The following is a 23,076-nucleotide window of genomic DNA, read 5'->3' as shown; positions in this document are numbered from 1 at the left end:
TTGGAGGGGGGTACTGTCACGCCCTGACCTTAGAGAGCCTTTTTATTTCTCTATTTGTTTAGGTCAGGGTGTGATTGGGGTGGGCATTCTAGTTTGTCTATTTCTTTGTTGGCCGGGTATGGTTCCCAATCAGAGGCAGCTGTCTATCGTTGAAAACATTGAGACATAAAAAGGATCTCTAAGGTCAGGGTGTGACAGTACCCCCCTCAAAGGTGCAGACTCCGGCCGCAAAACCTATAGGGGAGGCTCTGGGTGGGCATCTATCCGCGGCGGCGGCTCAGGTGCGGGACGCAGACCCCGCTCCACCGCTGGCTCACCCCACTTTGGTGGCATCTCTGGTGTGGGGACCCTCGCCGCCGACCCCGGACTGGGGACCCTCGTTGCGGGCCCCGGACTGGGCACCCTCGCTGCGGGCCCCGGACTGGGCACCCTCGCTGAAGACTTCGGACTGGAGGCCGTCGCTGGAGGCTCCGGGCTGGAGACCGTCTCTGGAGGCTCCGGGCTGGAAACCGTCTCTGGAGGCTCCGGGCTGGAGACCGTCTCTGGAGGCTCCGGGCTGGAGACCGTCTCTGGAGGCTCAGGGCTGGAGACCGTCTCTGGAGGCTCCGGGCTGGAGACCATCTCTGGAGGCTCCGGGCCGGAGACCGTCTCTGGAGGCTTCGGGCTGGAGAACGTCTCTGGAGGCTCCGGACTGGAGACCGTCTCTGGAGAGGAGAAACACACAGGAGGCCTGGCTCTGGGAGCAGGCAGAGGACTCACCAGGCTGGGGAGACATACAGGAGGCTTCTTCCTTGGCCGAGGCACCAGATACACTGGGCCGTGGAGAAAATAGAGGCGCACTGGCGGTCTCGAGCGCAGAGCTGGCACAACCCGTTCTGGCTGGATGCCCACTTCGACCCGGGAAATGCGGGATGCTGGCACCGAGCACATCGGCCTGTGAATGCTCAACCGAGACACAGTAAGCATCACCCCATAGCACGGGGCCTGACCAGTCACATGCTCGCCACGGTAAGCACGGGGAGTTGGCTCAGGTCTCCAACCAGGTCTCCAACCTGACCACCCCCCACCAAAAAAATTATTTGGGGGTTGCCTCTCGGGCTTCCTTGCCAGCCTTGTTCCCTCATAACACTCCTTCTCCGCCTTAGCTGCCTCCAGGTCCTCCGTTGGACGGCGATACTCCCCAGCCTGCCTCCAGGGTCCCTTACCATCTAGGATCTCCTCCCATGTCCAGTAGTCCTCTCTACTACCCTGCTTGGTCCTTTGGTGGTGGGAAGTTCTGTCATGGCTGTCGACAAAAGAGGACCAAGGGGCAGCATGGTAAGCGTACATTTTCTCTTTATTGATAAAAATGACGCGGAACAAAACAACAAACACTACAAAAACTAACCGTGAAGCTACAGGCTATGTGCCCTAAACAAAAGTCAACTTCCCACAAAGACAGGTGGGAAAAAAGGCTACCTAAGTATGGTTCCCAATCAGAGACAACGATAGACAGCTGTCCCTGATTGAGAACCATACCCGGCCAAAACATAGAAATAGAAAATCACAGAAAACAAAACATAGAATGCCCACTCCAACTCACGCCCTGACCAAACCAAAATAGTGACATAAAAAGGATCTCTAAGGTCAGGGCGTGACAAAAGGCCATCCATGATGAAAGAGACAGTAGACCAAATTAAAGCACACCACATTGAATTATGAAAACTGTTTGACATCCTAGCTCTATAGTATGTATTTGTGCTGTGTTCACATTATTTGAAGGGCATGCATATCTGATTGCCAATGTAATCATGTTTGTGAAGTATGCAATAATAGTTTTCCATGAGTACATCATAGTGCTTTTTCAAAGGGGCTCAGACCAAATGAAAAAAATATAGCTTATGGTAAATATATTTGCTTGAATTACATTAACACATCAATTGCTTTGTTTGTTCATACTTCAGTGCTAAACTTGTAATCAGAATTACCTTAAGGTTATTTCGTACCCTGCTAGCCATGTAGCCACAGCGTTCACTTCCCCATAGCCTCCCTTTCCTGATCTTAATCTATTACACAATCCACCCATCCTCCAAGAATAACGCTTGCAGTAGTATGGTTCACCTCAAATAGTTACGGCTGTTTAAACTGTTTACATTTCCCATTTCCTGTCCATATGATATCACAGGAGGGGTAGAGGTGAAAGTGTCTCCACACAACACTGCACATGCTGGCAATCATTTTGTTCTGCAGTGCTCCTGAATGGTACACCTGAGACAGCGGAGGCACAGAAGAGAAGGAGCTGCCTTTGTGGCACACCAGTGAATTATTCACGACTAACCGTGCCTGCTGAATCCAGATCCCTTTACGGGTCTCTGGAAGCTATGCTATCAGATGGCCAAATAGTGTCTATGTCACAGAGGACACTGTTCAAATGGCTACCTGAGTGACACGTCTCCCTGAGTGTCACTGCATCGCTGCTGGACCAGCTCTTTGTTGTGACCCTGGCCTCAGTCAAGCGTTATCGGCAACACAAATTCAAATTTGACAGCTCAACTGCAGTGACTGAGCGAAAGGACTCCAGCGTGACAGAGATGTATGTGTGTATGCCCATTTAGTCTATAAATATGGATGATATTGTCAGAGTCATACAGTCAACACTCCTTTTTGGCATTGAGGCTCAGACGGTTGTCTGACTGCATCCCTCTTACATGATACAATACGTGTTCATCGGAGTGTGATAGAAATTACAACATCATTAATACTTTAACACAGTCATTTCGTTCTAAACTAAAAGTCTGTGCTTAAATTACCAATGTATGGTTACACATTATTTGGATAGTCCGAATTTTCCATATGTAGATGCTCTACAGATTGTCATACTATCAACAAACTATCTGTTGATAAGCAACTGTTTGCTAAGGTTACGGTTAGGGTTAGGTTTAGAATAAAGGTTAGGGTTAGGGTAAATTTTAGGGTTAGGATAAGGGTTAGTAGATAGTTATTTGAAATGTTATTGATACTCTGTAGATCACGCTCCTAGACTCTTACACTCTTAGAAAAAAAGTGTTCCAAAAGGGTTCTTCAGCTGTCACCATAGGAGAACCCTTTATGGTTCCAGGGAGAAACCTTTTTGGTTCCAGGTAGAACCATTTTTGGTTCCATGTAGAACCTTCTGTAGAAAGGGTTCTACATGGAACCCAGAAGTGTTCTACCTGGAACCAAAAGTGTTCTACCTGCAACCAAAAAGTGTTCTTTGAAGAGATATCCTGTGGGGAGAGCCCTTTTAGGTTCTAGAAAGCACCTTTTTTTCTAAGAGTGTACAGATGGACTATCCAAATGAAGTTTTACCAAATGTATAGTTACATTTTATGTGAACACCACCCCTGGTCTCTTTTCCCTCTGTAGCTGAGCCAAAACCAATGTGTTGTATAGTGTGTGTTGCATAGTGAGAGACATTTGCTATTGGCTTTTGCCTGTGCAAACAACTGTATCCTGGTAATTATGGCCTCAAATGCCTCCAATCAGCCTTTCGCACGCCTTAATCAAACCCTGTTCTCAGCAGATAGCAACCTGCCATGTGTTTAACTGGAGAGGGAGTGTGATATGTCAATAGAGACATATGATCCAGGCCACTCCTACACATAATGCAAACATTAGGTTAAACAGCACAAATAGTCTGAATCCATGTTTAACCTTGTGGTGATATACAGTAGTTTCCAAGTTGTTAAAACACTTAAATACTTACTCAGTAAACAACATCGTAAACTCATCTTGTGTTGAGTCAAAAAATATCCCAGTATATTTTCTACATAGTGAAGGACAGAGCAAACATGATCACCTACTGCAAGTAGAATGTGACCGCTGCCCCACCCCTCCAGTGAGGGATGCAAATAGTGTTGCTGCAGGTATCAGTTTACATGTTGTCCAGAGAGAGAAGAGAGAACAGACACAGTCATCAGATCTCTGCAGCACGCAGGGTGCCGGCTACCATTGGCTAAGATGCACTGAAAAGAAATACCCAGACAAAAAGTTTGTTAAAATTGGCAACTTGTCCGTATAGATATGCCCTTAGCAGACCTGCTGGGTGTCCAGTTTGACATGCACCTGCTGGGGAGGCTGACGTGTTCCATGGCCGCTGTGCTGCTCATCTCCTGGGTTTACAGATTCTACAGCTCCAGGGGTACAGCAGCTAAACCCCAGCTCTGTGTGAGGCCTCCTTCAGACGGGCCCACTGAAGCACCCAATGGAATCTGTCGGAACTGCAAGATGGAACTGCGGCCTCAAAGCACAGCCAAACATGACTCCAGCAACAATGGGGACAAACAGCCTGGCCACTCACAGATTAGCCCTGTGAGGGATGACCTGACACCTGACAACACCAATACAGGGACAGGGGAAGGAGAATTGCCCCAGACTAAAGATATTTGCGGGCTCGCAAACACTGAAGAAATGGTTACGCCGCAGGATGGATCAAATGTAGAAGACAACAGCTTGGAGTTGGAGGGAGAATTCCCTGTGTTTGTTGAGGAGGCTGAGATAGATATCCCCATGTTTGTTGAAGAGGCTGAGATTAAGATCAGAAATTGTACATTTGGATCCACCTTGAAACTCCCTTATCCGAAAAACAGTGGTCTGGCCAGCCCATCGGGCCGTCTGTCCCCTTGCTTTCTGCAGAGGCTGGAGGGCAGTGTGGGTGTGGGCAGGGAACTGAGGCAAGACCTGGGGCTGCATGGGGCCTACTCCACCTTCCTCTCAAAAGCAGAGATCACAGTGGAGGATGCCAACCTCGTGATGGAGGGACCTGGGAAGCAGAGCATTGTGCGAGGAAAGATTTATGAATACTACGTGGAATCTTCCTCGCACTTCATCACAGACTCCATATTAGGTCTGTTTGAGGGGAATTCACTGGACTCACAGTCGGTGGAGTTTGGAAGATGTGGCAGCAGCCTCACTAAGCCTCCCTTGTTCCTGAGCCCCATCATGTGTGAACTGATTCAGAGGCCGTTCTCCCCAGTTAGTTCAGAGCCCACATCTCCCAATAAGCGAGCACTCATACGCAAGGACAGCTACCTCACAGCATCTGAAAATTCAGAGCTCCAGATCCCCCCTCTGACACCCAGAGCCTCAACCCCACTGAGGCCACACTCTCGGGCCTCTTCATCAGGGGATCCCAGCCCTGTCAGCCCACTCAGTCCTACCACAGACACCAGGCACCCCAGTGCATGGGAGGAGCACAGCCTAGATACCATAGCTGGGGCCAAATGTATAAATCTGCCTCCAGAAATCATGGGCAGCGCAGAGTTGGAGATCTTTAAGGCCAAGGTTGATTTGGGCAACTGCGTGGAGGTGGAGCTGTCTAAGAAGCATGGGCAGGCCCCTCTGCAGCAGTCAGCTCTTAGAGTGATGTCTGACAACTACCTCCAGATCCGCAGGGACCCAGGTCTGTATGGGAGGCTGAGAGCAGGCGATCAGGATGAGATCCAGAAACAGCATATGAGAGGAAGGCAGTTCCTAATGGCAGGCAACATGGGCCCTCAGGACTGGGTGGGGAGTAGTCCTCAAGGGACAAAAAGGGAGCAGGGAGTCACCAACATACCATGTAGTGGTCTCTACTATTATGATGATTATAAAGACAGCTGGCACCCACTGTGTCCCATCCCTCAGGAAGTCATCTCCAAAGGCTGTGCCATGTGCACTATGGACAACTACTTATTTGTAGCAGTGGGGGGCTGCCAGCAGGGCGCAGATAGAGAGATGAAGCCTTCCAAGAGAGTGTTCTGCTACAATCCCGTAACATCAATTTGGAAAGAGATCAGTCCTATGAACGAGTCCAGGCGCCACTGCAAACTGGTAGCCCTGCAGGGCTACATCTATGCAATCGGAGGGGAGTGTCTGTCTACCGTAGAGCGCTATGACCCCCGCTCTGACAGATGGACTTTTGTGGCCCCACTGCCCAATGATACATTTGCTGTGGCCCATCATGTCACAGTGTGCAACGGGGAGCTCTTTGTTCTAGGAGGAACACTGAGATACACACTGTTGCGCTACAACCCAAATATCAACGTGTGGAGGAAAAGCTCAATAACAGGCAGCAAAGAGAGGACCACCGAGATAGTGGGAGTGAGGAACTTCCTGTATCGCTTTGATGTCAGCCCGCAGCTAGGCATCAGTGTGTACCGCTACCACACTGTGGCACGACTATGGTACGAGTGCTGCACCAAACGCCTTGACCAATGCCTCGCCTTCCAGTGTGTCGCCTTGGACGACACCATCTACTGCATGAGCCACCAGTTCACCATGAGCTTCCTGGCTGATGAGATCTCTCCAAGATTTGTATCGGATGATTTGAGTGTCCTCTCTGGAGCCAAGGGCATCCTTTTCCCGTTTGTCCTCTCACTTCCTGATACGAAGGCTCACCAGACCAGTGTGTAACCAGGAATGCTTCTCCTCAGCACAGACAAGGACAGAGCAGTGAGGGACTATCTAATTTACTTGTGCACCAAGGCCATTTTTCAGAGCTGAGTGTATCCTACTGAGAAGCACAGCTGTCTTAATCAGAGGCAATGAAAGTAAAATATTAACATCATTAATGGTAATTCGATTACGGCTTGTTTAGATTTATTTAGGGTACACTGCCATAGAAATTCTATGTATTGTGAAGGTGTTTTGTTCTTTTGATTTTTCTCCTGCCTTGCACTACATTACTCCTAAATCATGCAAGATGTGCACTTTCTCCACTGTAATAATTCATAAAAAAATCTTAAGTTAATTCACTCTAGCCATAATGCTTTGGAGCAGTGGGGTAATATAGTAATAATCCATCACAGTTGGTTACTATATAGGGAACAAATATTACTCACACAGAGGACTGGACTCAATACAATTATCCACATGTGATCTATAAATATGACATGATGTAAAAGATTGTGACTTACAGCATAATGTATGTGAGCTTCAATAAACAAAAGTAATTGCTAATTTTGAATCTCTTCCAAGATTGGAGCATAGTATACGCCTGATTTCTGCTGTTGTTTTCAACATTGTTGATATACGGATAGCACTGAACCATGTTGAGTAATTCATGTACCAAAATAACGAATGGCTGTAATGAAAGTACAAATATGTATCCTTACATTTGTACAGTATTAATCAACAGAAGAAAGAAATATGCAGATTTCATTGAAGGTTACTTATCTAAGCAGTCATACAACTCTGTTGAAAAAAAAAACTGAAAGCATTTTGTGCAACAATGTGCTAGCTATTATGTCATGTGGTTAAACATTATTAAAATTACATTGATTTTCCTTCCAACAGTTACAGATTCCAATGATAAGTCATCAACAATCTAACAAACAGAGCTCTGCTGTGTGATGTGTCGTTTCTGACAGCAGACTTACATTTACATTTACATTTAAGTCATTTAGCAGACGCTCTTATCCAGAGCGACTTACAAATTGGTGCATTCACCTAATGACATCCAGTGGAACAGCCACTTTACAATAGTGCATCTACATCTTTTAAGGGGGGGGGGGGGGGCAGAAGGATTGCTTTATCCTATCCTAGGTATTCCTTGAAGAGGTGGGGTTTCAGCTGTCTCCGGAAGGTGTCATTAGGTGTCACCTCCGGAAGGTGACTTCATCAATGCATTTGTAGGAGGATAGATGTGACTGTTAATGGATGTGTTGCGTAATTACATAGACAATATACATATTTGAATTAAAAGTATAATTCTTTGTTCATTTAAATCAAGCTGTTTGTTCTTACAAAGAGCAATCATAGACTGGGAACAACAGTATGTGATACAGCACCCTCGTCTGGGATTTCAGTTTGTGACATGCCGCTATAGCGCCATCATGTGGTTTGGTCTATATATATATATATATATATATATATATATATATATATATATATATATACACTATATATATATACACTATATATACACTATATATAGACTGTAAATATAGACTCTGTGTCTGAATAACTAAACATGAAAGTGCAAAGGAGTAATTTCCACTGTGTGTAGCATAACCAATAACACATAACCTACCCGTCTTCTGACTCACACAAAATCAGCAGTGCACTTAAGTATTAAGATGAGTAACAGAGAGGCAGGCAAGGGGCTTCAGCTGCACTGGCTGAGGCAGCAGCAGAAGAGAGACGCAGATGGTTGACCATCAAACATAAGCATCTTTGATTCCCTGTAATTAAACACCTAATGGAATGGTCCCCTCAGTTCCCCTTACATGACTCATGGCTCCTGATTTGAATGAATACCCAGGTCAGCTCTGACATCAACACTTTATTTGATTTCAAAGTACCTAGGGTAGGGCACTACTAACAGCCCTTTGAGTAGCAAATATTAGATAGGTGTGAAGAAAAATAATTTACATGTGATTATCCTAAATTATCAGATGATTTGCGGACTCTCCATCCCTCCCTCTCCTGCACACACACACACACACACACACACACACACACACACACACACACACACACACACACACACACACACACACACACACACACACACACACACACACACACACACACACACACACACACACACACAGAGAGAGAGGAAGAGAGAGCCTAGACTTTAAGAGATTATAATGAGACTCCTGTTTAATTTTTACGTCTTTTGATTTCCCAAATGTTCTGCTCCATTAAATTTTTCATGTCTCAGACTAATAAAAAATGTAATCCTCAAACAGCACCACATTGAGTACGGCCCCTGAGTATCTAAACAGCTTGTGAGCCTGAGCTATGTGTCTACACCCAAGAGAGGGGAGGGAAGAGGCTGGCGGAGACTGAGTTGTCTTGGACCTGTCTACTGGACTGTTGTTTCATTTCCAGGTCCTTGTTGTTCAGATTGGCAGGATGGAGCTTGCTGGAAAGGTCACGTGGCACACTGGCTAAGCGGGGCTGGCAGAATGCACTTAGTGGGTGCCTCTGGTACGCTGTCCTGTACAGACTTAGCGTTGAGAAGGGGGGCTGCTGCTGGTCCAGGCAGGCCTGTCTAGACTCCACCAGGCCAAAGTTAGTTGGAGGTGGGAGGGAGAAGGAAGGGAAGGAGAGAGAGCTCAGCTGTTACAGTGATGCAGTCATTAGTTACAGTATATCTGTGACATATTTGGAATAATCAAAGGCCATTTATTCTGCCTAAACTTTAACTGTGGAACACTGCTTCTTTTTTTTCTTGACTTATTTTATTTACTTGACAACAGTTTGTAATTACAGCTGACAAGATTGGATAACGGTGGTGGTCAGACTTCTCTGACATCCTCTCCAGCCTGTCTGGATGCCAGGAGCACAATGTGGGCAGGGTGGAGGAGCCCTGGCGCCTGTACATCTCATCATAGAGGGTGACCAGGTAATGGGAGGGCAGCGTGCCGTGGTGGGAGAGAAGCAGCTTGGCAGCAAGGCCCTGGAACACACCACAACACACTATTATTCTGGTCATCATGGCTTTAAAACAATGACAAGAGGGCACACTGTTTCTTTGATTGATTAGCTCATTATCTCGGGGGATGCGAATGGTCTAGGTTTGGATTTTGTTCTAACAGACTTTTAGACCCAACTTCACTAGCTTTTTGCTAATGCTAATAACATCATGATCCTGCTGTGTAAGGCTGACCTCAGCTTTCGACAGCACCATTCGTCTCACGATGACATCTGGCCCCTCTGTGGCTGGTAGTCTGCACAGTTGGTGCTGTTGGCTGTCTTACACTCTTGAGTGAACTGTCTTGGACAGACAAGGTAAATAGACAGGAAGATGAGGAGGAGAGGGAGAGAGGAGGATGAGAAGAAGAGGGAATGCTCAGCCACTTAAGCTTGAGCCCAGCATGAGCTCAGCAAAACTCACACTTCACCATCGATCCATGCTGTTGTACAGTATTTCTAAAGTTATCCCTCTAGTCAGATCCTGAAGCAGCAGCCCATGGCCCTGCTTGGCGTCAATGCAATTAGATTGACTCTCACGTCTCTCACACTGGGAGTCTGTGCTGATGTAGATAGCTTAAATGAAGCCCTCTAATCATTTTTGTATAGATTTGCAAACCAACTGAGAAGCAGCAGAACCCTTGGAAACCAGCCATTGAACTAGTTTGTTGAAGATCTTTGGCTACCGAAAGCAGGAGACACAGCACATTCTCACATTCAGTGCAGGTTTTTCTTGGGAGAATCTCATTTGGATAAAAAGGAAAGGCTGCTGTGCCCACACTTTGCTGTAATTAAAACTCTTGATAATGACTGTTGATGACTCTTGCCAAATGTTGCATTATTTGATGAATTATCAACATTCATCACAGGCAATGCATAATACCAACAGCAATTCATTGAAATTAGCTGAAAATCCCCAAATAAACTTTGACTATAGTAGTAGTTTATTTTAAAAGGGACCATTTGCAATTTTTAAACAAATTTCAAACGGCGAATGTATGCAACAGAGTTATCTAAGCATAACTAGTTTTAATCGGGAGTCCTAAATTAAGTTAACTAAATACATAAACACATCACTCACACAGTAGTATAGTGGTTTATTTAAGTGATAAATACCCAAGAAGCTGGGGTTTGGAGGATAATTGGCATGGGTGTTGTTAAGCCCTAGACGAAGTGCCGATATATCCTCATAACCACGGCTTCAAGGGCATTATCACTTTTATACAACGGGTTACCAACCAACATATTGTAATGACCTTTTCAACCCCCGTTCTCACCTACGGGAGCTAGCCACATAAGTCAGCTAGCTAGCTGGCTAACTTTTACCAACATTTTTACTTCTGACACCAATGTAATGACCTGACTAGATCATAAATGAACAATCGTCCAGACAGAGGATTGAGTTTGCGAATTGACGGTTTATTGAACCTTACACAGGCTACTGTTTATTGAACCTTACACAGGCTACTGTTTATTGAACCTTACACAGGCTACTGTTTATTGAACTTTACACAGGCTACTGTTTTATGGCTATCATCGTAAAATGTTCAATAATCTGCTGAAACTATATTGAAAAAACATACTTTACGATGATATGGTCACATGTATAAAATAAAATCAAAGCCGGAGATATTAGTCGCCTATAACGGCAGCTAAACAGAAGGCAAATCCAAGTCCCCTTTCGCGCTCTCCAGAAAACAGGAAATGGGCGGACACGTCATACAAAGAGCTTGTATTCCACTTCAGACCAAGATACACACGAAATTTCTTCTCTCACCGCCTCTTGACAGCCAGGGGAAGGTGTATGAAGTGCACGTATACTAATACGTATCATGCCCATGTATAGGCAGGAAGTAGAACAGAGCATCGATTTCAGACTTTCCACTTCCTGGTCAGGAAGTTTGTGCCAAATGAGTTCTGTTTGACTCACAGATATAATTCAAACGGTTTTAGAAACTAGAGAGTGTTTTCTATCCAATAGTAATAATAATATGCATATTGTACGAGCAAGAATTGAGTACGAGGCCGTTTGAAATGGGCACCTTTTATCAGAGCTACTCAATACTGCCCCTGCAGCCATAAAAAGCTACTGTTTCGCTACACAATTCAAATAATGATTGACATATTTTCATTAAAAACGTTATTCTGATTAATTTAGTTTTATTACACAAGATTTAGTCCCGACACAAATCTAGGGTTGCTACCCAAGCCGGCTCGTCGTTCTATCGGTTCTGTTGCTAGAGACGCGACCCAGTTGTTCAGTCTTTTTGTTCTATATCTATGGACGCGACCCAGTTGTTCGTTGTTAATGTTCCATTGCCATACATGGCTATACTGTCTGTTCTTATCCCTTGCTTGCTAGCTAGCCAACTACGGCTAATTTACAGTCACGTCAAAAAGTGCAGCCAGAATAACAGCAAAGTAGCTGCATTTGCAAATGTTTAAGATGTTTTCTAGTAACATTTATTTGGATAGATCCATAACAATGAGCTAACGAGGTGCGATTTCGCCTGGCTTAGAAAATATGCTGACTCGTCAGGACACTGTTGTTCAGAGATAGACAAAAACACAGCTAACACAATCACTTCAAACTGAAGCTGGAAAGACTGCAAACTGGCTGCACTTCGTATTGCTTGAGCTTTTTTCAATTCATGATTTCAAGTGCCTGAAAAACACTGCCTACCAGCCTGTCTCGCCCCTACTCCGGACATGTTCATTACTATGGGACAGCTGGATTGAATATTGAAACAATGTTGCAAATGTCAGAGAGACAGACAGCAAGGTTTATTCAAATCTCCACTGTTGAAAACTAAATGTTAGTCTAAAAGAAATGTGAGATAATATCTAGATGTTTTTTTATAGTGGATATCAAGTTTATAAATTGCTTGGCTAAACTGATGAGACAGTGGATTGTGCACGTCATAGATTTAGCCTGTGGTAATTTGTGGAATAGCAACAGTCTGGAATGCGGTTTTAACCAATCAGCATTCAGGATTAGCACCACCTGCATAAAACAGATTAAAACAAATACAGGAAACATAAAACAAATAGAACAAATACCATATATACAGGACACTTGAAACTTGAGTGCAATAAGAATTTGTCATTGTATGCTGGATTGTTCCACACTTTGACCTCTATGGAGGAGGATCTAAGTCACTAGTGCTTAAGGTAGTGGGGAGGGAATTCCATTTCCTAATGCCTAGGGTGGAGAATGCTGACTCCCCAAAGTGTTTTGTCTTCTTTGAGGCATGACAGTCTCCTCTGAAAATGTAATAGATTATAAACCCTACCTGCAGCTTCTCTTCCACCCAGTTTCCAATTAGAACTTTGTTTGCATACCTCTGCTCTATTCTCCAGCCAGGTTGGGTCCATTTTTCTGTTTGCCCATACTGTATATGGTACTGAACATGGTGTGTCACATACAGCTGATCATGAGCTGGTTTGGTCCTAATATCAGAGCATAGTTAAATCAAACAGAACGAATGATGGTGCATTCCTCCAGATCTTATTGTGACATAGGCACCAGACAGGAAGAGGAAGCTCTGTTGCTATGGATACAGCAAACATTCTGTGACTGACAGACAGAATACTGGAGCAGTAGCGGAGGCAAATAGGAGGCACAGGACCTGCATTAAAATAAGACTTGCACGCAAGACTTTAGAATGGTTCTGTATTATAAAATGTCAGAGAATTATGCAGCAGTTAGTCTATAGCTCATACATGCTATATATGTCTTAATTTAAATATTTTTTTATATTATTACATTTTCTGTAGAAATGAAAACGAATGCCTTAATTGATTAAAATAAGAGTAAAACACGTAGTAAGCTGTGTAGGTGTTTATTTGCTTTCCCTTACTGTAAACAGAACAAAGTCACTTGCTAGGAACATGAGAGAGATCAAACTTCAACATCCATTTCTCAAAGTGTTTTTACATAGCTTACAATACTATTTATAGCTTGTGTTGCAGACGGGAAGGTTAGCCAGCCCTTTTTGAAAAAATCCACAAGGCCATGGAAGCCGTCTGGAACATGATGCCATGTGACGTCCAGTCCCAGGTCCAACAGCCTCTTCCTGTACAGGATCCCATCATCCCTCAGCACGTCGTACTCACAGGTCAGGATAAAGGCCGGTGGGGTCAGACGGATAACAGCATCCTCCGCTAGGAGCGGCGAGACCTCCGGATCCAAACCGTCTTTGATTTTGTGGTACACCTCTCCGTTGTAGTCTAAGGCTGAGTGTACCTGCTGGAGTTCGCCCCGCACCTTGCACTCAGGAGGGAGGTGTTCTGGGGAGAGCCACTCCTTGAAGGCTAGCCTCATCTCAGCAGGGATGTGGTTCCCCTCCAGTAGGTCCTGGCACACCGACGTGTCCCCGTTGAGATACTGCAGGAAGTAGAATGCCACCCGGCCACGGAACAATATGGGCACAGCATGATTCTGCTGGTACGAGGGCAGGTTGAAATCTGCCATCTGCAGAGCTGGGTAAATGAGGACCTGGGCACAGGGAGACAGCAGATGTCCATCTTTTCTCTTGGCCAGACGTTGGCATAGTGCAGCTGCCAGGTTTCCCCCAGCACTATCACCCCCGACTGCCACTCTGCCTGGGTCCACCCCGAACTCTGCCTCTGCCACAGACAGGAAGTGGCACGTTGCAGCATCACAGTCATCCAGCTGAGTGGGGTACCGATGTTCAGGGGCAAGCCGATATCTAAAAGGCATGAGGGTAGAGAAAGGAACAACAAGTCAAGTCTGACAGCTTCACAGCCTCTTTCACTGCATTCATCTGCTTTGGAATCACATGAGGCAGTGAGTCAGAAAGTAAAAGTTACCCAACAGAAATCACAGTGGTTTCAGCCTCCTTGGCAATGTGCCTGCAGATGTCATCTGCAGTATCTAATCACGAGAAACAGAAAATGAGTTTTAGACTTAGTAAACAAAGGATGAACATTTTGCAAGGCAAGCAATACTCCCAATCGGTAAGCCACGCCCACCTGTCGGGAAAACAACCTGTGGTTACCTAGGTTACCCCATTTGCTCACAGCAAAAAAAAAATCAAACACAATTTTCTTGTTGTCTGCTTGTTTTAGTCAATTGCAAAACTACAGTCAAGAAAAGTACATGTCTAAAGATTACTTTTCAATATTGCCTGCTCCCAAGCTCTCACTACATCGCAGAAAGAAAAAACAACTTTTCATGATGGTGCTAGCAGCCACGTGAGTGAGTGCTAGCTACCAACCAGAAAATTAAGCTAGCCAAGAACAACACAAATAAACGGACTATACAGCTACAAGTAGTGAATAGAGTTACAAACAGACTAGACCAAACAAGTTAAATGTCTTACATGTGATTAAATATTTGACACATACTTAGCTACAGTGCATTAGGAAAGTATTCAGACCCTTTGACTTGTTCCACATTTTGTTACGTTACAGCCTAAATCGTTTCCCCCCCCGCATCAATCTACACACAATACACCAGAACAACAAAGCAAACACGTTTTATTTTAGCAAATTTATAAAAATAAAAAAAGATTATATTACATGTATATAAGTATTCAGACCCTTTACTAAATACTTTGTTGAAGCACCTTTGGTAGTGATTACAGCCACGAGTCTTCTCAGTTATGACGCTACAAGCTTGGCACACCTGTATATGGGGAGTTTCTCCTATTCTTCTCTGCAGATCCTCTCAAGCTCTGTCAGGTTGGATGGGGAGCGTCGCTGCACAGCGATTATCAGGTTTCTCCAAAGATGTTCGATTGGGTTCAAGTCCGGGCACTGGTTGGGCCACTCAAGGACATTCAGACTTGTCACGAAGCCACCCCTGTGTTGTCTTGGCTGTGTGCTTAGGGTCGTTGTCCTGTTGGAAGGTGAACTTTCACCCCAGTCTGAGATCCTGAGCGCTCTAGAGCAGGTTTTCATCAGGTCTCTCTCTGTACTTTGCTCCGTTCATCTTTCCCTTGATCCTGACTCGTCTCCCAGTCCCTGCCTCTGAAAAACATCCCCACAGCATGATGCTTCCACCACCATGCTTCACCGTAGGAATGGTGCCAGGTTTCCTTCGGGCATGACACTTGGCATCCAGGCCAAAGAGTTCAATCTTGGTTTCATCAGACAAGAGAATCTTGTTTCATGGTCTGAGTCCTTTGGGTGCCTTTTGGCAAATTCCAAGCGGGCTGTCATGTGCCTTTTATGGAGGAGTGGCTTCCGTCTGGCCACTCCGCCATAAAGACCTGATTGGTGGAGCGCTGCAGAGATGGTTGTCTTTCTGGATGGTTCTCCCATCTCCACAGAGGAACTCTGGAACACTGTCAGAGTGACCATTGGGTTCTTTGTCACCTTCTTGACCAAAGCTCTTCTCCCCAGATTGCTTAGTTTGGCCGAGTGACCAGCTCTAGGAAGAGTCTAAATGGTTCCAAACTTCTTCCATTTAAGAATGATGGAGTCCACTGTGTTCTTGGGGACCTTCAATGCTGTAGACATTTTGCAGTACTCTTCCCCAGATCTGTGCCTCAACACAATCCTGTCTCGGAGCTCTACAGACAATTCCTTCGACCTCATGGCTTGGTTTTTGCTCTGACATGCACTGTCAACTGTGGGACCTTTATATAGACAGGTGTGTGCCTTTCCAAATCATGTCCAATCAATTGAATTTACCACAGGTGGACTCCAATTAAGTTGAAGAAACATCTCAAGGATGACCAATGGAAACAGAATGCACCTGAGTTTAATTTTGAGTCTCATAGCAAAGCATCTGAATACTTATGTAAATAAGTTATTTCTGTTTTTTATTTTAATACATTTGCAAATATTCCTAAAAACTTGTTTTCGCTTCATCATTATGGAGTATTGTGTGCAGATTGATGAGGATTTTTTTAAATCAATTTTAGAATAAGGCTGTGACGTAACAAAATGTGGAAAAAGTCAAGGGGTCTGAATAATTTGTCTTATCATATTACCCAAACAGCCCAACACCCATCCTCCTCCATGGAAATACACCAGGCCCCTCCTCAGGCCCAGTGAGCCAGTCGTGGGCTCATACACTCTGACTGGCACCTCAGAGAAGGTCAGGTCTTTCACACGTAGGCCTGGGGGAACTGGTCTTATATGGACCAGGAACCGTCTTCTAAACCACCTGGTGAACCTGACCTGATGACACAGACCCAGGCGGTCCAGGATACGGCCCTGAAAAGACAGAGAAGGGGGGAGGGGCATATCTTATTAAAGGACTAACACATTGTATGCAGCTTTATTCATGTGGCTTAGCCTATAGCCTATCTTAGAAATAAGGTCAACACGAACCATTGTGAGCTGGAATATTTTTCAATTTCAACAATATAGCTTTTCTTGTTGCTTGCACATTAGGCTACAATGAATACAACAGCTCAGTTAATTTTAAGGAGCCTCTTCACACTTACTAAACGTTGTAGAAATACGGTCTGCGACTCAAATGTAAACTTGGATACTTGCTAAGTCTCGACCACTACCCCCAGAGGTTGCGCACAACACTCATCCGACAGTTGCCCACCTTGATGTAGTGCAGTGTATATAGAATTGTCTCGATGAGACAACACTCCTACTGTATACACAGTACTTTTTCCTAATATTTGAGACTTATTTTGAGTTTTTACCTGAAATTGCAGTAACAGCCTGTTACTTTCTGAAATAGTGACAGTAGCTGCCGGCTGCACTGAGCCACGTAAAACTATGGAAGCCCATCCCCAATATATACACTGCTCAAAAAAATAAAGGGAACACTTAAACAACACAATGTAATTCCAAGTCAATCACACTTCTGTGAAATCAAACTGGCCACTTAGGAAGCAACACTGATTGACAATAAATTTCACATGCTGTTGTGCAAATGGAATAGACAAAAGGTGGAAATTATAGGCAATTAGCAAGACACCCCCCAAAACAGGAGTGATTCTGCAGGTGGTGACCACAGACCATTTCTCAGTTCCTATGCTTCCTGGCTGATGTTTTGGTCACTTTTGAATGCTGGCGGTGCTCTCACTCTAGTGGTAGCATGAGACGGAGTCTACAACCCACACAAGTGGCTCAGGTAGTGCAGTTCATCCAGGATGGCACATCAATGCGAACTGTGGCAAAAAGGTTTGCTGTGTCTGTCAGCGTAGTGTCCAGAGCATGGAGGCGCTACCAGGAGACAGGCTAGTACATCAGGAGACGTGGAGGAGGCCGTAGGAGGGCAACAACCCAGCAGCAGGACCGGTACCTCCGCCTTAGTGCAAGGAGGTGCACTGCCAGAGCCCTGCAAAATGACCTCCAGCAGGCCACAAATGTGCATGTGTCAGCATATGGTCTCACAAGGGGTCTGAGGATCTCATCTCGGTACCTAATGGCAGTCAGGCTACCTCTGGCGAGCACATGGAGGGCTGTGCCGCCCCACAAAGAAATGCCACCCCACACCATGACTGACCCATCGCCAAACCGGTCATGCTGGAGGATGTTGCAGGCAGCAGAACGTTCTCCACGGTGTCTCCAGACTCTGTCACGTCTGTCACATGTGCTCATGTGCTCAGTGTGAACCTGCTTTCATCTGTAAAGAGCACAGGGTGCCAGTGGCGAATTTGCCAATCTTGGTGTTCTCTGGCAAATGCCAAACGTCCTGCACGGTGTTGGGCTGTAAGCACAACCCCCAACTGTGGACGTCGGGCCCTCATACCACCCTCATTGAGTCTGTTTCTGACCGTTTGAGCAGACACATGCACATTTGTGGCCTGCTGGAGGTCGTTTTGCAGGGCGCTGGCAGTGCACCTCCTTGCACAAAGGCGGAGGTAGCGGTCCTGCTGCTGGGTTGTTGCCCTCCTACGGCCTCCTCCACGTCTCCTGATGTACTGGCCTGTCTCCTGGTAGCGCCTGCATGCTCTGGACACTACGCTGACAGACACAGCAAACCTTTTTGCCACAGTTCGCATTGATGTGCCATCCTGGATGAACTGCACTACCTGAGCCACTTGTGTGGGTTGTAGACTCCGTCTCATGCTACCACTAGAGTGAGAGCACCGCCAGCATTCAAAAGTGACCAAAACATCAGCCAGGAAGCATAGGAACTGAGAAGTGGTCTGTGGTCACCACCTGCAGAATCACTCCTGTTTTGGGGGGTGTCTTGCTAATTGCCTATAATTTCCACCTTTTGTCTATTCCATTTGCACAACAGCATGTGAAATTTATTGTCAATCAGTGTTGCTTCCTAAGTGGACAGTTTGATTTCACAGAAGTGTGATTGACTTGGAGTTACATTGTGTTATTTAAGTGTTCCCTTTATTTTTTTGAGCAGTGTATATATAACTGTGTTGGATCATACAAATAGGATATGTTTTTTCATTTATAACATTGTGTGGTGATTTCAGAGGTGGTACCACAGGTCCCAGAGTAGTGGGGGAATTGTTTTAATGGGTCACAGATTTTTTTTTCTCATCTGGTAGTAGGCTAACTTAACCAACTCCGGACCATAGTTGTAGAGTATGACATAGTCATAAATGAGCTGTAAAATTATACTTTTTAAAGTTTTATATGGGCTATGATGGGACCAGATCATTTTTCTAATCAGGTCATACAGTAAAAAAAAATCCTGGCTCTAGGGAGGATGAAAACATGAAAACCTTTTTCACAGACAGAGACAACAAATGTGATTGGGAAAGAACTAACAGGGCTGAGCTTACTGTATGCAAGGTTGCATTGTGTAGGACTTTGCATCTGTAACTAAAAAGATAGTCCGACAGCATATCATCACTATTGTGTTGATTGATTAATTCCAGTCAATACTTTGGTATTAAAAAGGCCTAGGTAGCATAGCCAACCGAAGTGTGAATATAAACAAAATTACATTTACATTTTCTCGGAACACAAATAAATGGGCCTATTTTAGGCTATAAATACATAGTTTAGGCTATAAAAACATGACGTTACATTTCCCCTGGCCAGGTCCAGATGGGATTAGAGCGCATAGGCTTCTCTAGGCTACCTGCGGCTGTGGTTGTTATCAGTAGACCATTGCTGATCAGACTGAAGCACAGACTAATTGTGCATGTTGACAAATCATGCGGCATGATATGTCAACATTTATATGGCTTCCATATAAAACAGCTCTTCACAGTGAATTCACTTATACCCACGTTTTCTGTTGCAAATGGATTTCACCACGTAAGGATTTGCATGATGTTGATAAAAATGAAACCTGGTTTACGTTTAGATTACATTTTAGTAATTTTGTTGTAACGTTGTATGGTAGGTTTGCTGTACTTTTACATTCTTATGAGGGTTAATTGTTTATTTTTGATAGGTTAACGGTACTGAAGACATCCATTATAGCAGTTCTGTGCTTTTGTCTTGAAGCAAAAGTGTAGCGTACAGACAACAAAATAAACCCTGTAATTGTCTGCACATACATGCTTGTGAATTGTTGCATTATTCAAGAGTGTAATATGGTTTGGTTGCATTATTCAATAGTGTAATATGTTATAAAAGAAAAGTTTCTGTCAATGTTGAATTGTGCTTACTGGCTAGTGGCTACTGTGATATTTGAGGTCAATTTGAGTTGAGGACTAAGAATGTCTGTTGCCAGCCACAATGAAAGGTAAGGCAAGCATGTAATGTGAATTGAAAAGTAGAATTCTCTTTCGCCACCCCGCTCCTCAGACTCGCCTTCATATCTCATAGTGGGAATAGGGCCATAATGACACCATGACACAGTTAAGGTTTTACCAGTAGGTGGACTTTGTATTGACTCCAATAAAGTGGCAAGGAGGAGGAGGTGCTCTGTGGACCATTTGTGTCCTGAAGTAATTTAGCCATTCATTGTAGCTATTGGCGCTCTGTAGAGTTGCTAAGAGAATATGAAGGTCGAGAACTGTTGTGAAACATCACAGCACAGTGGAAAAATATAGGGCAGCTAGAGATAGATGGGTGGGGTTGAGAGTAGCTGAAGGATGGGACTAAAAACAAACAAAAGATAACTAATGTATATTGTGTCTGTATTATTGTTGTCCATTAGTTTACTCCAATTTGGGTAGAGGTGGTAGGGTTAGGGGAAAATAATAAAGAACAAAAATATATTTGAAATATATATACATATACTGAACAAAAATATAAACACAACATGCAGCAATTTCAAAGAAGATAACTGAGTTACAGTTCATAGAAGGAAATCAGTCAATTTAAATAAATAAATTAAGCCCTAATTTGTGGATTTCACATGACTGGTCAGGGGCACAGCCATGGGTGGGCCTGGGAGGGCATAGGCCCACCCACTTGGGAGCCAGGTCCACCCACTGGGGAGACTGTCCCAGCCAATAAGAATGAGTTATTCCCAACAAAAGGGCTTCATTACATACATAAATAGTCCTGAGCACCCCCACCCCCCGATATATGATCCCGCAGGTGAAGAAGCCGTGGAGGTCTTGGGCTGGCATGGTTACTCGTGGTCTGCAGTTATGAGGCTGGTTGGATGTACTGCCAAATGTTCTAAACCGACGTTGGAGGTGACTTATTCAATTGTCTGGAAACAGCTCTGTTGGACATTCCTGCAGTCAGCATGCCAATTGCACGCTCCTTCAAAACTAGAAAAATCTTTGTCATTGTGTTGTGACAAAACTGCACATTTTAGAGTAGCCTTACTGTCCTCAGCACAAGGTGCACCTGTATAATGGTCATGCTGTTTAATCAGCTTCTTGATATGCCACACCTGTCAGGTGGATGGATTATATTGGCAAAAGAGAAATGCTCACTAACAGGGATGTAAACAAATTTCTGCACAATTTGAGATAAATATGGAACATTTCTGGGATCTTATATTTCAGCTCATGAAAAATGGGACAAAGACTTTATATGTTGCGTTTATATTTTTGTTCAGTATATATACATATTTACCCCAAAAATATATGGGGGATTGGAAATGATGGAGACAATTACATTGATACAAGCCACAATCTATTTGCAATATTGAAGCTGATCTACCCACTTAGAAAATGACATAACAATAATAATACAAATTAAGTCAGATTTAATCAACAATTACAATAGTCTGTTTATAAAGGGTTAAAACGATGTTTGAGTGAACCTGAATCCCCAAAAATGTATTGTGCAGTCGCTTCCGAACACGGTAGACTCCTCCTCCTCACCACTCCGAGCTAGTACTGTGAAACTCTGCTGGTATGTCCTTACCCAAACAATGGAACGCCTGAATGACTTTGGCTTTTCATCATTTATTCAGACCTGTTCTCTTATCTACACACTTGACACTTTATCAGTGTTTAGATTACAGAGAAAGAACAAGCATCTTTTAAAAGAGCAGAGTCCTCTTTTAGTATTCAAGTACAAGCATGTTTTTCTTTTCACCAAAGAGTAAGAATAATTAATTATTTCTACAGACTTGAACATGATTTGACTTGCATAAAACATAAAATAATAAGCAATAACAATTCCATAGATACTCACCACAATTGATATGCCAACAAACAAGCCATGAACTACATGCAGTTTCCCTCGATTTGCAACCCCTTGAGGAATGTCTGAATTCATCATCTCAGAGTACATTAGACCAATTACCAGAAGGAAGAAGGCTGCAATCACTGCAGCAAAGCCAATTATTAAAATTGCAGTGCTGATGTCCATGGTGCTGTAGTGCGATCCCAAGTAGGCTACAGTAGAAGTAAGTCATTAAGTGTGAATATGTTATCCAGCTGCTTTAGTTTCCTTGCCCCTCCTACAACTTTGTGTACACCCTGCTCTGACCTTGTTCTATCTAGTTGACTTTGAGTGCCAGTGACAAAGGAACATTCATCATTTTATTCAAGGTATTTTATGGACTAAAGCAATTACACATTAAACACATATTTCACAATTAGATATTTTTAGGAATATAGATTTGCATAAATACAATAGTAATAATTCATTTTAAAAGTCCTTTTAAATCAATCATATCATTTATTGTAAATCAGAGGACACTGGTATCTGAACTTTTAATGTTAATCTGTAGATGGCAGTGATGCCTAGTGATAGCAGACCATGTTCTCCGTCAGATAAGGTCTCTAGTCTAGACACATTTGTAAACAAATTGCATGGTATTTCGAATTGAAACCGTATAATGTGGTGTTGTTCACAAAACAATTTATGTTCATTTTAATTCAGAATGAAATCTCTGAAAATACTTTGGTGTCATATTTCAATGCATTATGATTTGTAGCTCCGTGAAATGTGCACGAAAATGACAGCAATTGGAGCTGTTTTCTAGGGCTAGTCAACCTTTTAGCCGTCCCAGAGAGTCTCTCAGCCTTTTTTCTGAGAAGCTGAGCCCAGCACAAAGCCGCCATTGTCAAGCTGCTCTCTTAAACCCATCCCAGTTTCTGAAAAAGCCCTCCATTCATCAGCTATACCCAGCAAAAATCACAGGGCCTGGCCCAAAAATCACAGACTGGAATCTTGTCTGCAGCCCATGAATTTACTGGATTTGTTTAGGAGGTATTTATGCAGGTCCCTAATTCTTACCTTGCCAAGTTTCTGGGACTGACCCATTTCTGTATTGTCACAGAGAGAGATGTGTTTCAAGTGACAGATCACTAGATCAGGGGTCTTTATGTCTAGTCTTCACAGCGCCCCATCTTCTCATGCATTGAAATGAACTTTTATCAC

At 44.0% G+C, this 23,076-nt stretch overlaps 3 protein-coding genes across 3 annotated transcripts; 1 reads left to right on the top strand and 2 right to left on the bottom strand.

Moving 5' to 3' along the window:
* The first annotated feature begins 643 nt into the window (after positions 1-643).
* On the top strand, positions 644-7,290 carry LOC129815166 (kelch domain-containing protein 7A-like). The gene has a single exon (XM_055868650.1). It carries the CDS (start codon positions 4,042-4,044, stop codon positions 6,409-6,411), a length of 2,370 nt encoding a protein of 789 aa, XP_055724625.1. The 5' UTR covers positions 644-4,041; the 3' UTR covers positions 6,412-7,290.
* Positions 7,291-8,427: 1,137 nt separating this feature from the next.
* LOC129815874 (cilia- and flagella-associated protein 107-like) lies at positions 8,428-12,884 on the bottom strand (the record flags this gene model as incomplete). The annotated part of the gene is made up of 4 exons (XM_055870025.1): positions 8,428-9,066; positions 9,218-9,406; positions 9,708-9,724; positions 12,581-12,884. Coding segments are annotated over 4 exons (825 nt in total), but the record flags the coding sequence as incomplete, so codon positions are not given.
* A 371-nt stretch (positions 12,885-13,255) lies between these two features.
* aadacl4 (arylacetamide deacetylase-like 4) lies at positions 13,256-22,155 on the bottom strand. Its single transcript, XM_055868649.1, has 4 exons — positions 21,883-22,155; positions 16,383-16,608; positions 14,254-14,317; positions 13,256-14,132 (listed from the first exon to the last, which is right to left on the bottom strand). The coding sequence occupies exons 1-4, from the start codon at positions 22,057-22,059 to the stop codon at positions 13,343-13,345; spliced, it is 1,257 nt and encodes a 418-aa protein (XP_055724624.1). The 5' UTR covers positions 22,060-22,155; the 3' UTR covers positions 13,256-13,342.
* Between the last annotated feature and the right edge of the window lie 921 nt (positions 22,156-23,076).

The sequence above is a fragment of the Salvelinus fontinalis genome, chromosome 18 (genome assembly GCF_029448725.1).
Source record: "Salvelinus fontinalis isolate EN_2023a chromosome 18, ASM2944872v1, whole genome shotgun sequence".
Classification (NCBI taxonomy): domain Eukaryota; kingdom Metazoa; phylum Chordata; class Actinopteri; order Salmoniformes; family Salmonidae; genus Salvelinus; species Salvelinus fontinalis.
Note: the sequence above shows the minus strand (reverse complement) of the source record. Positions and strands in the feature narration are given on the sequence as shown.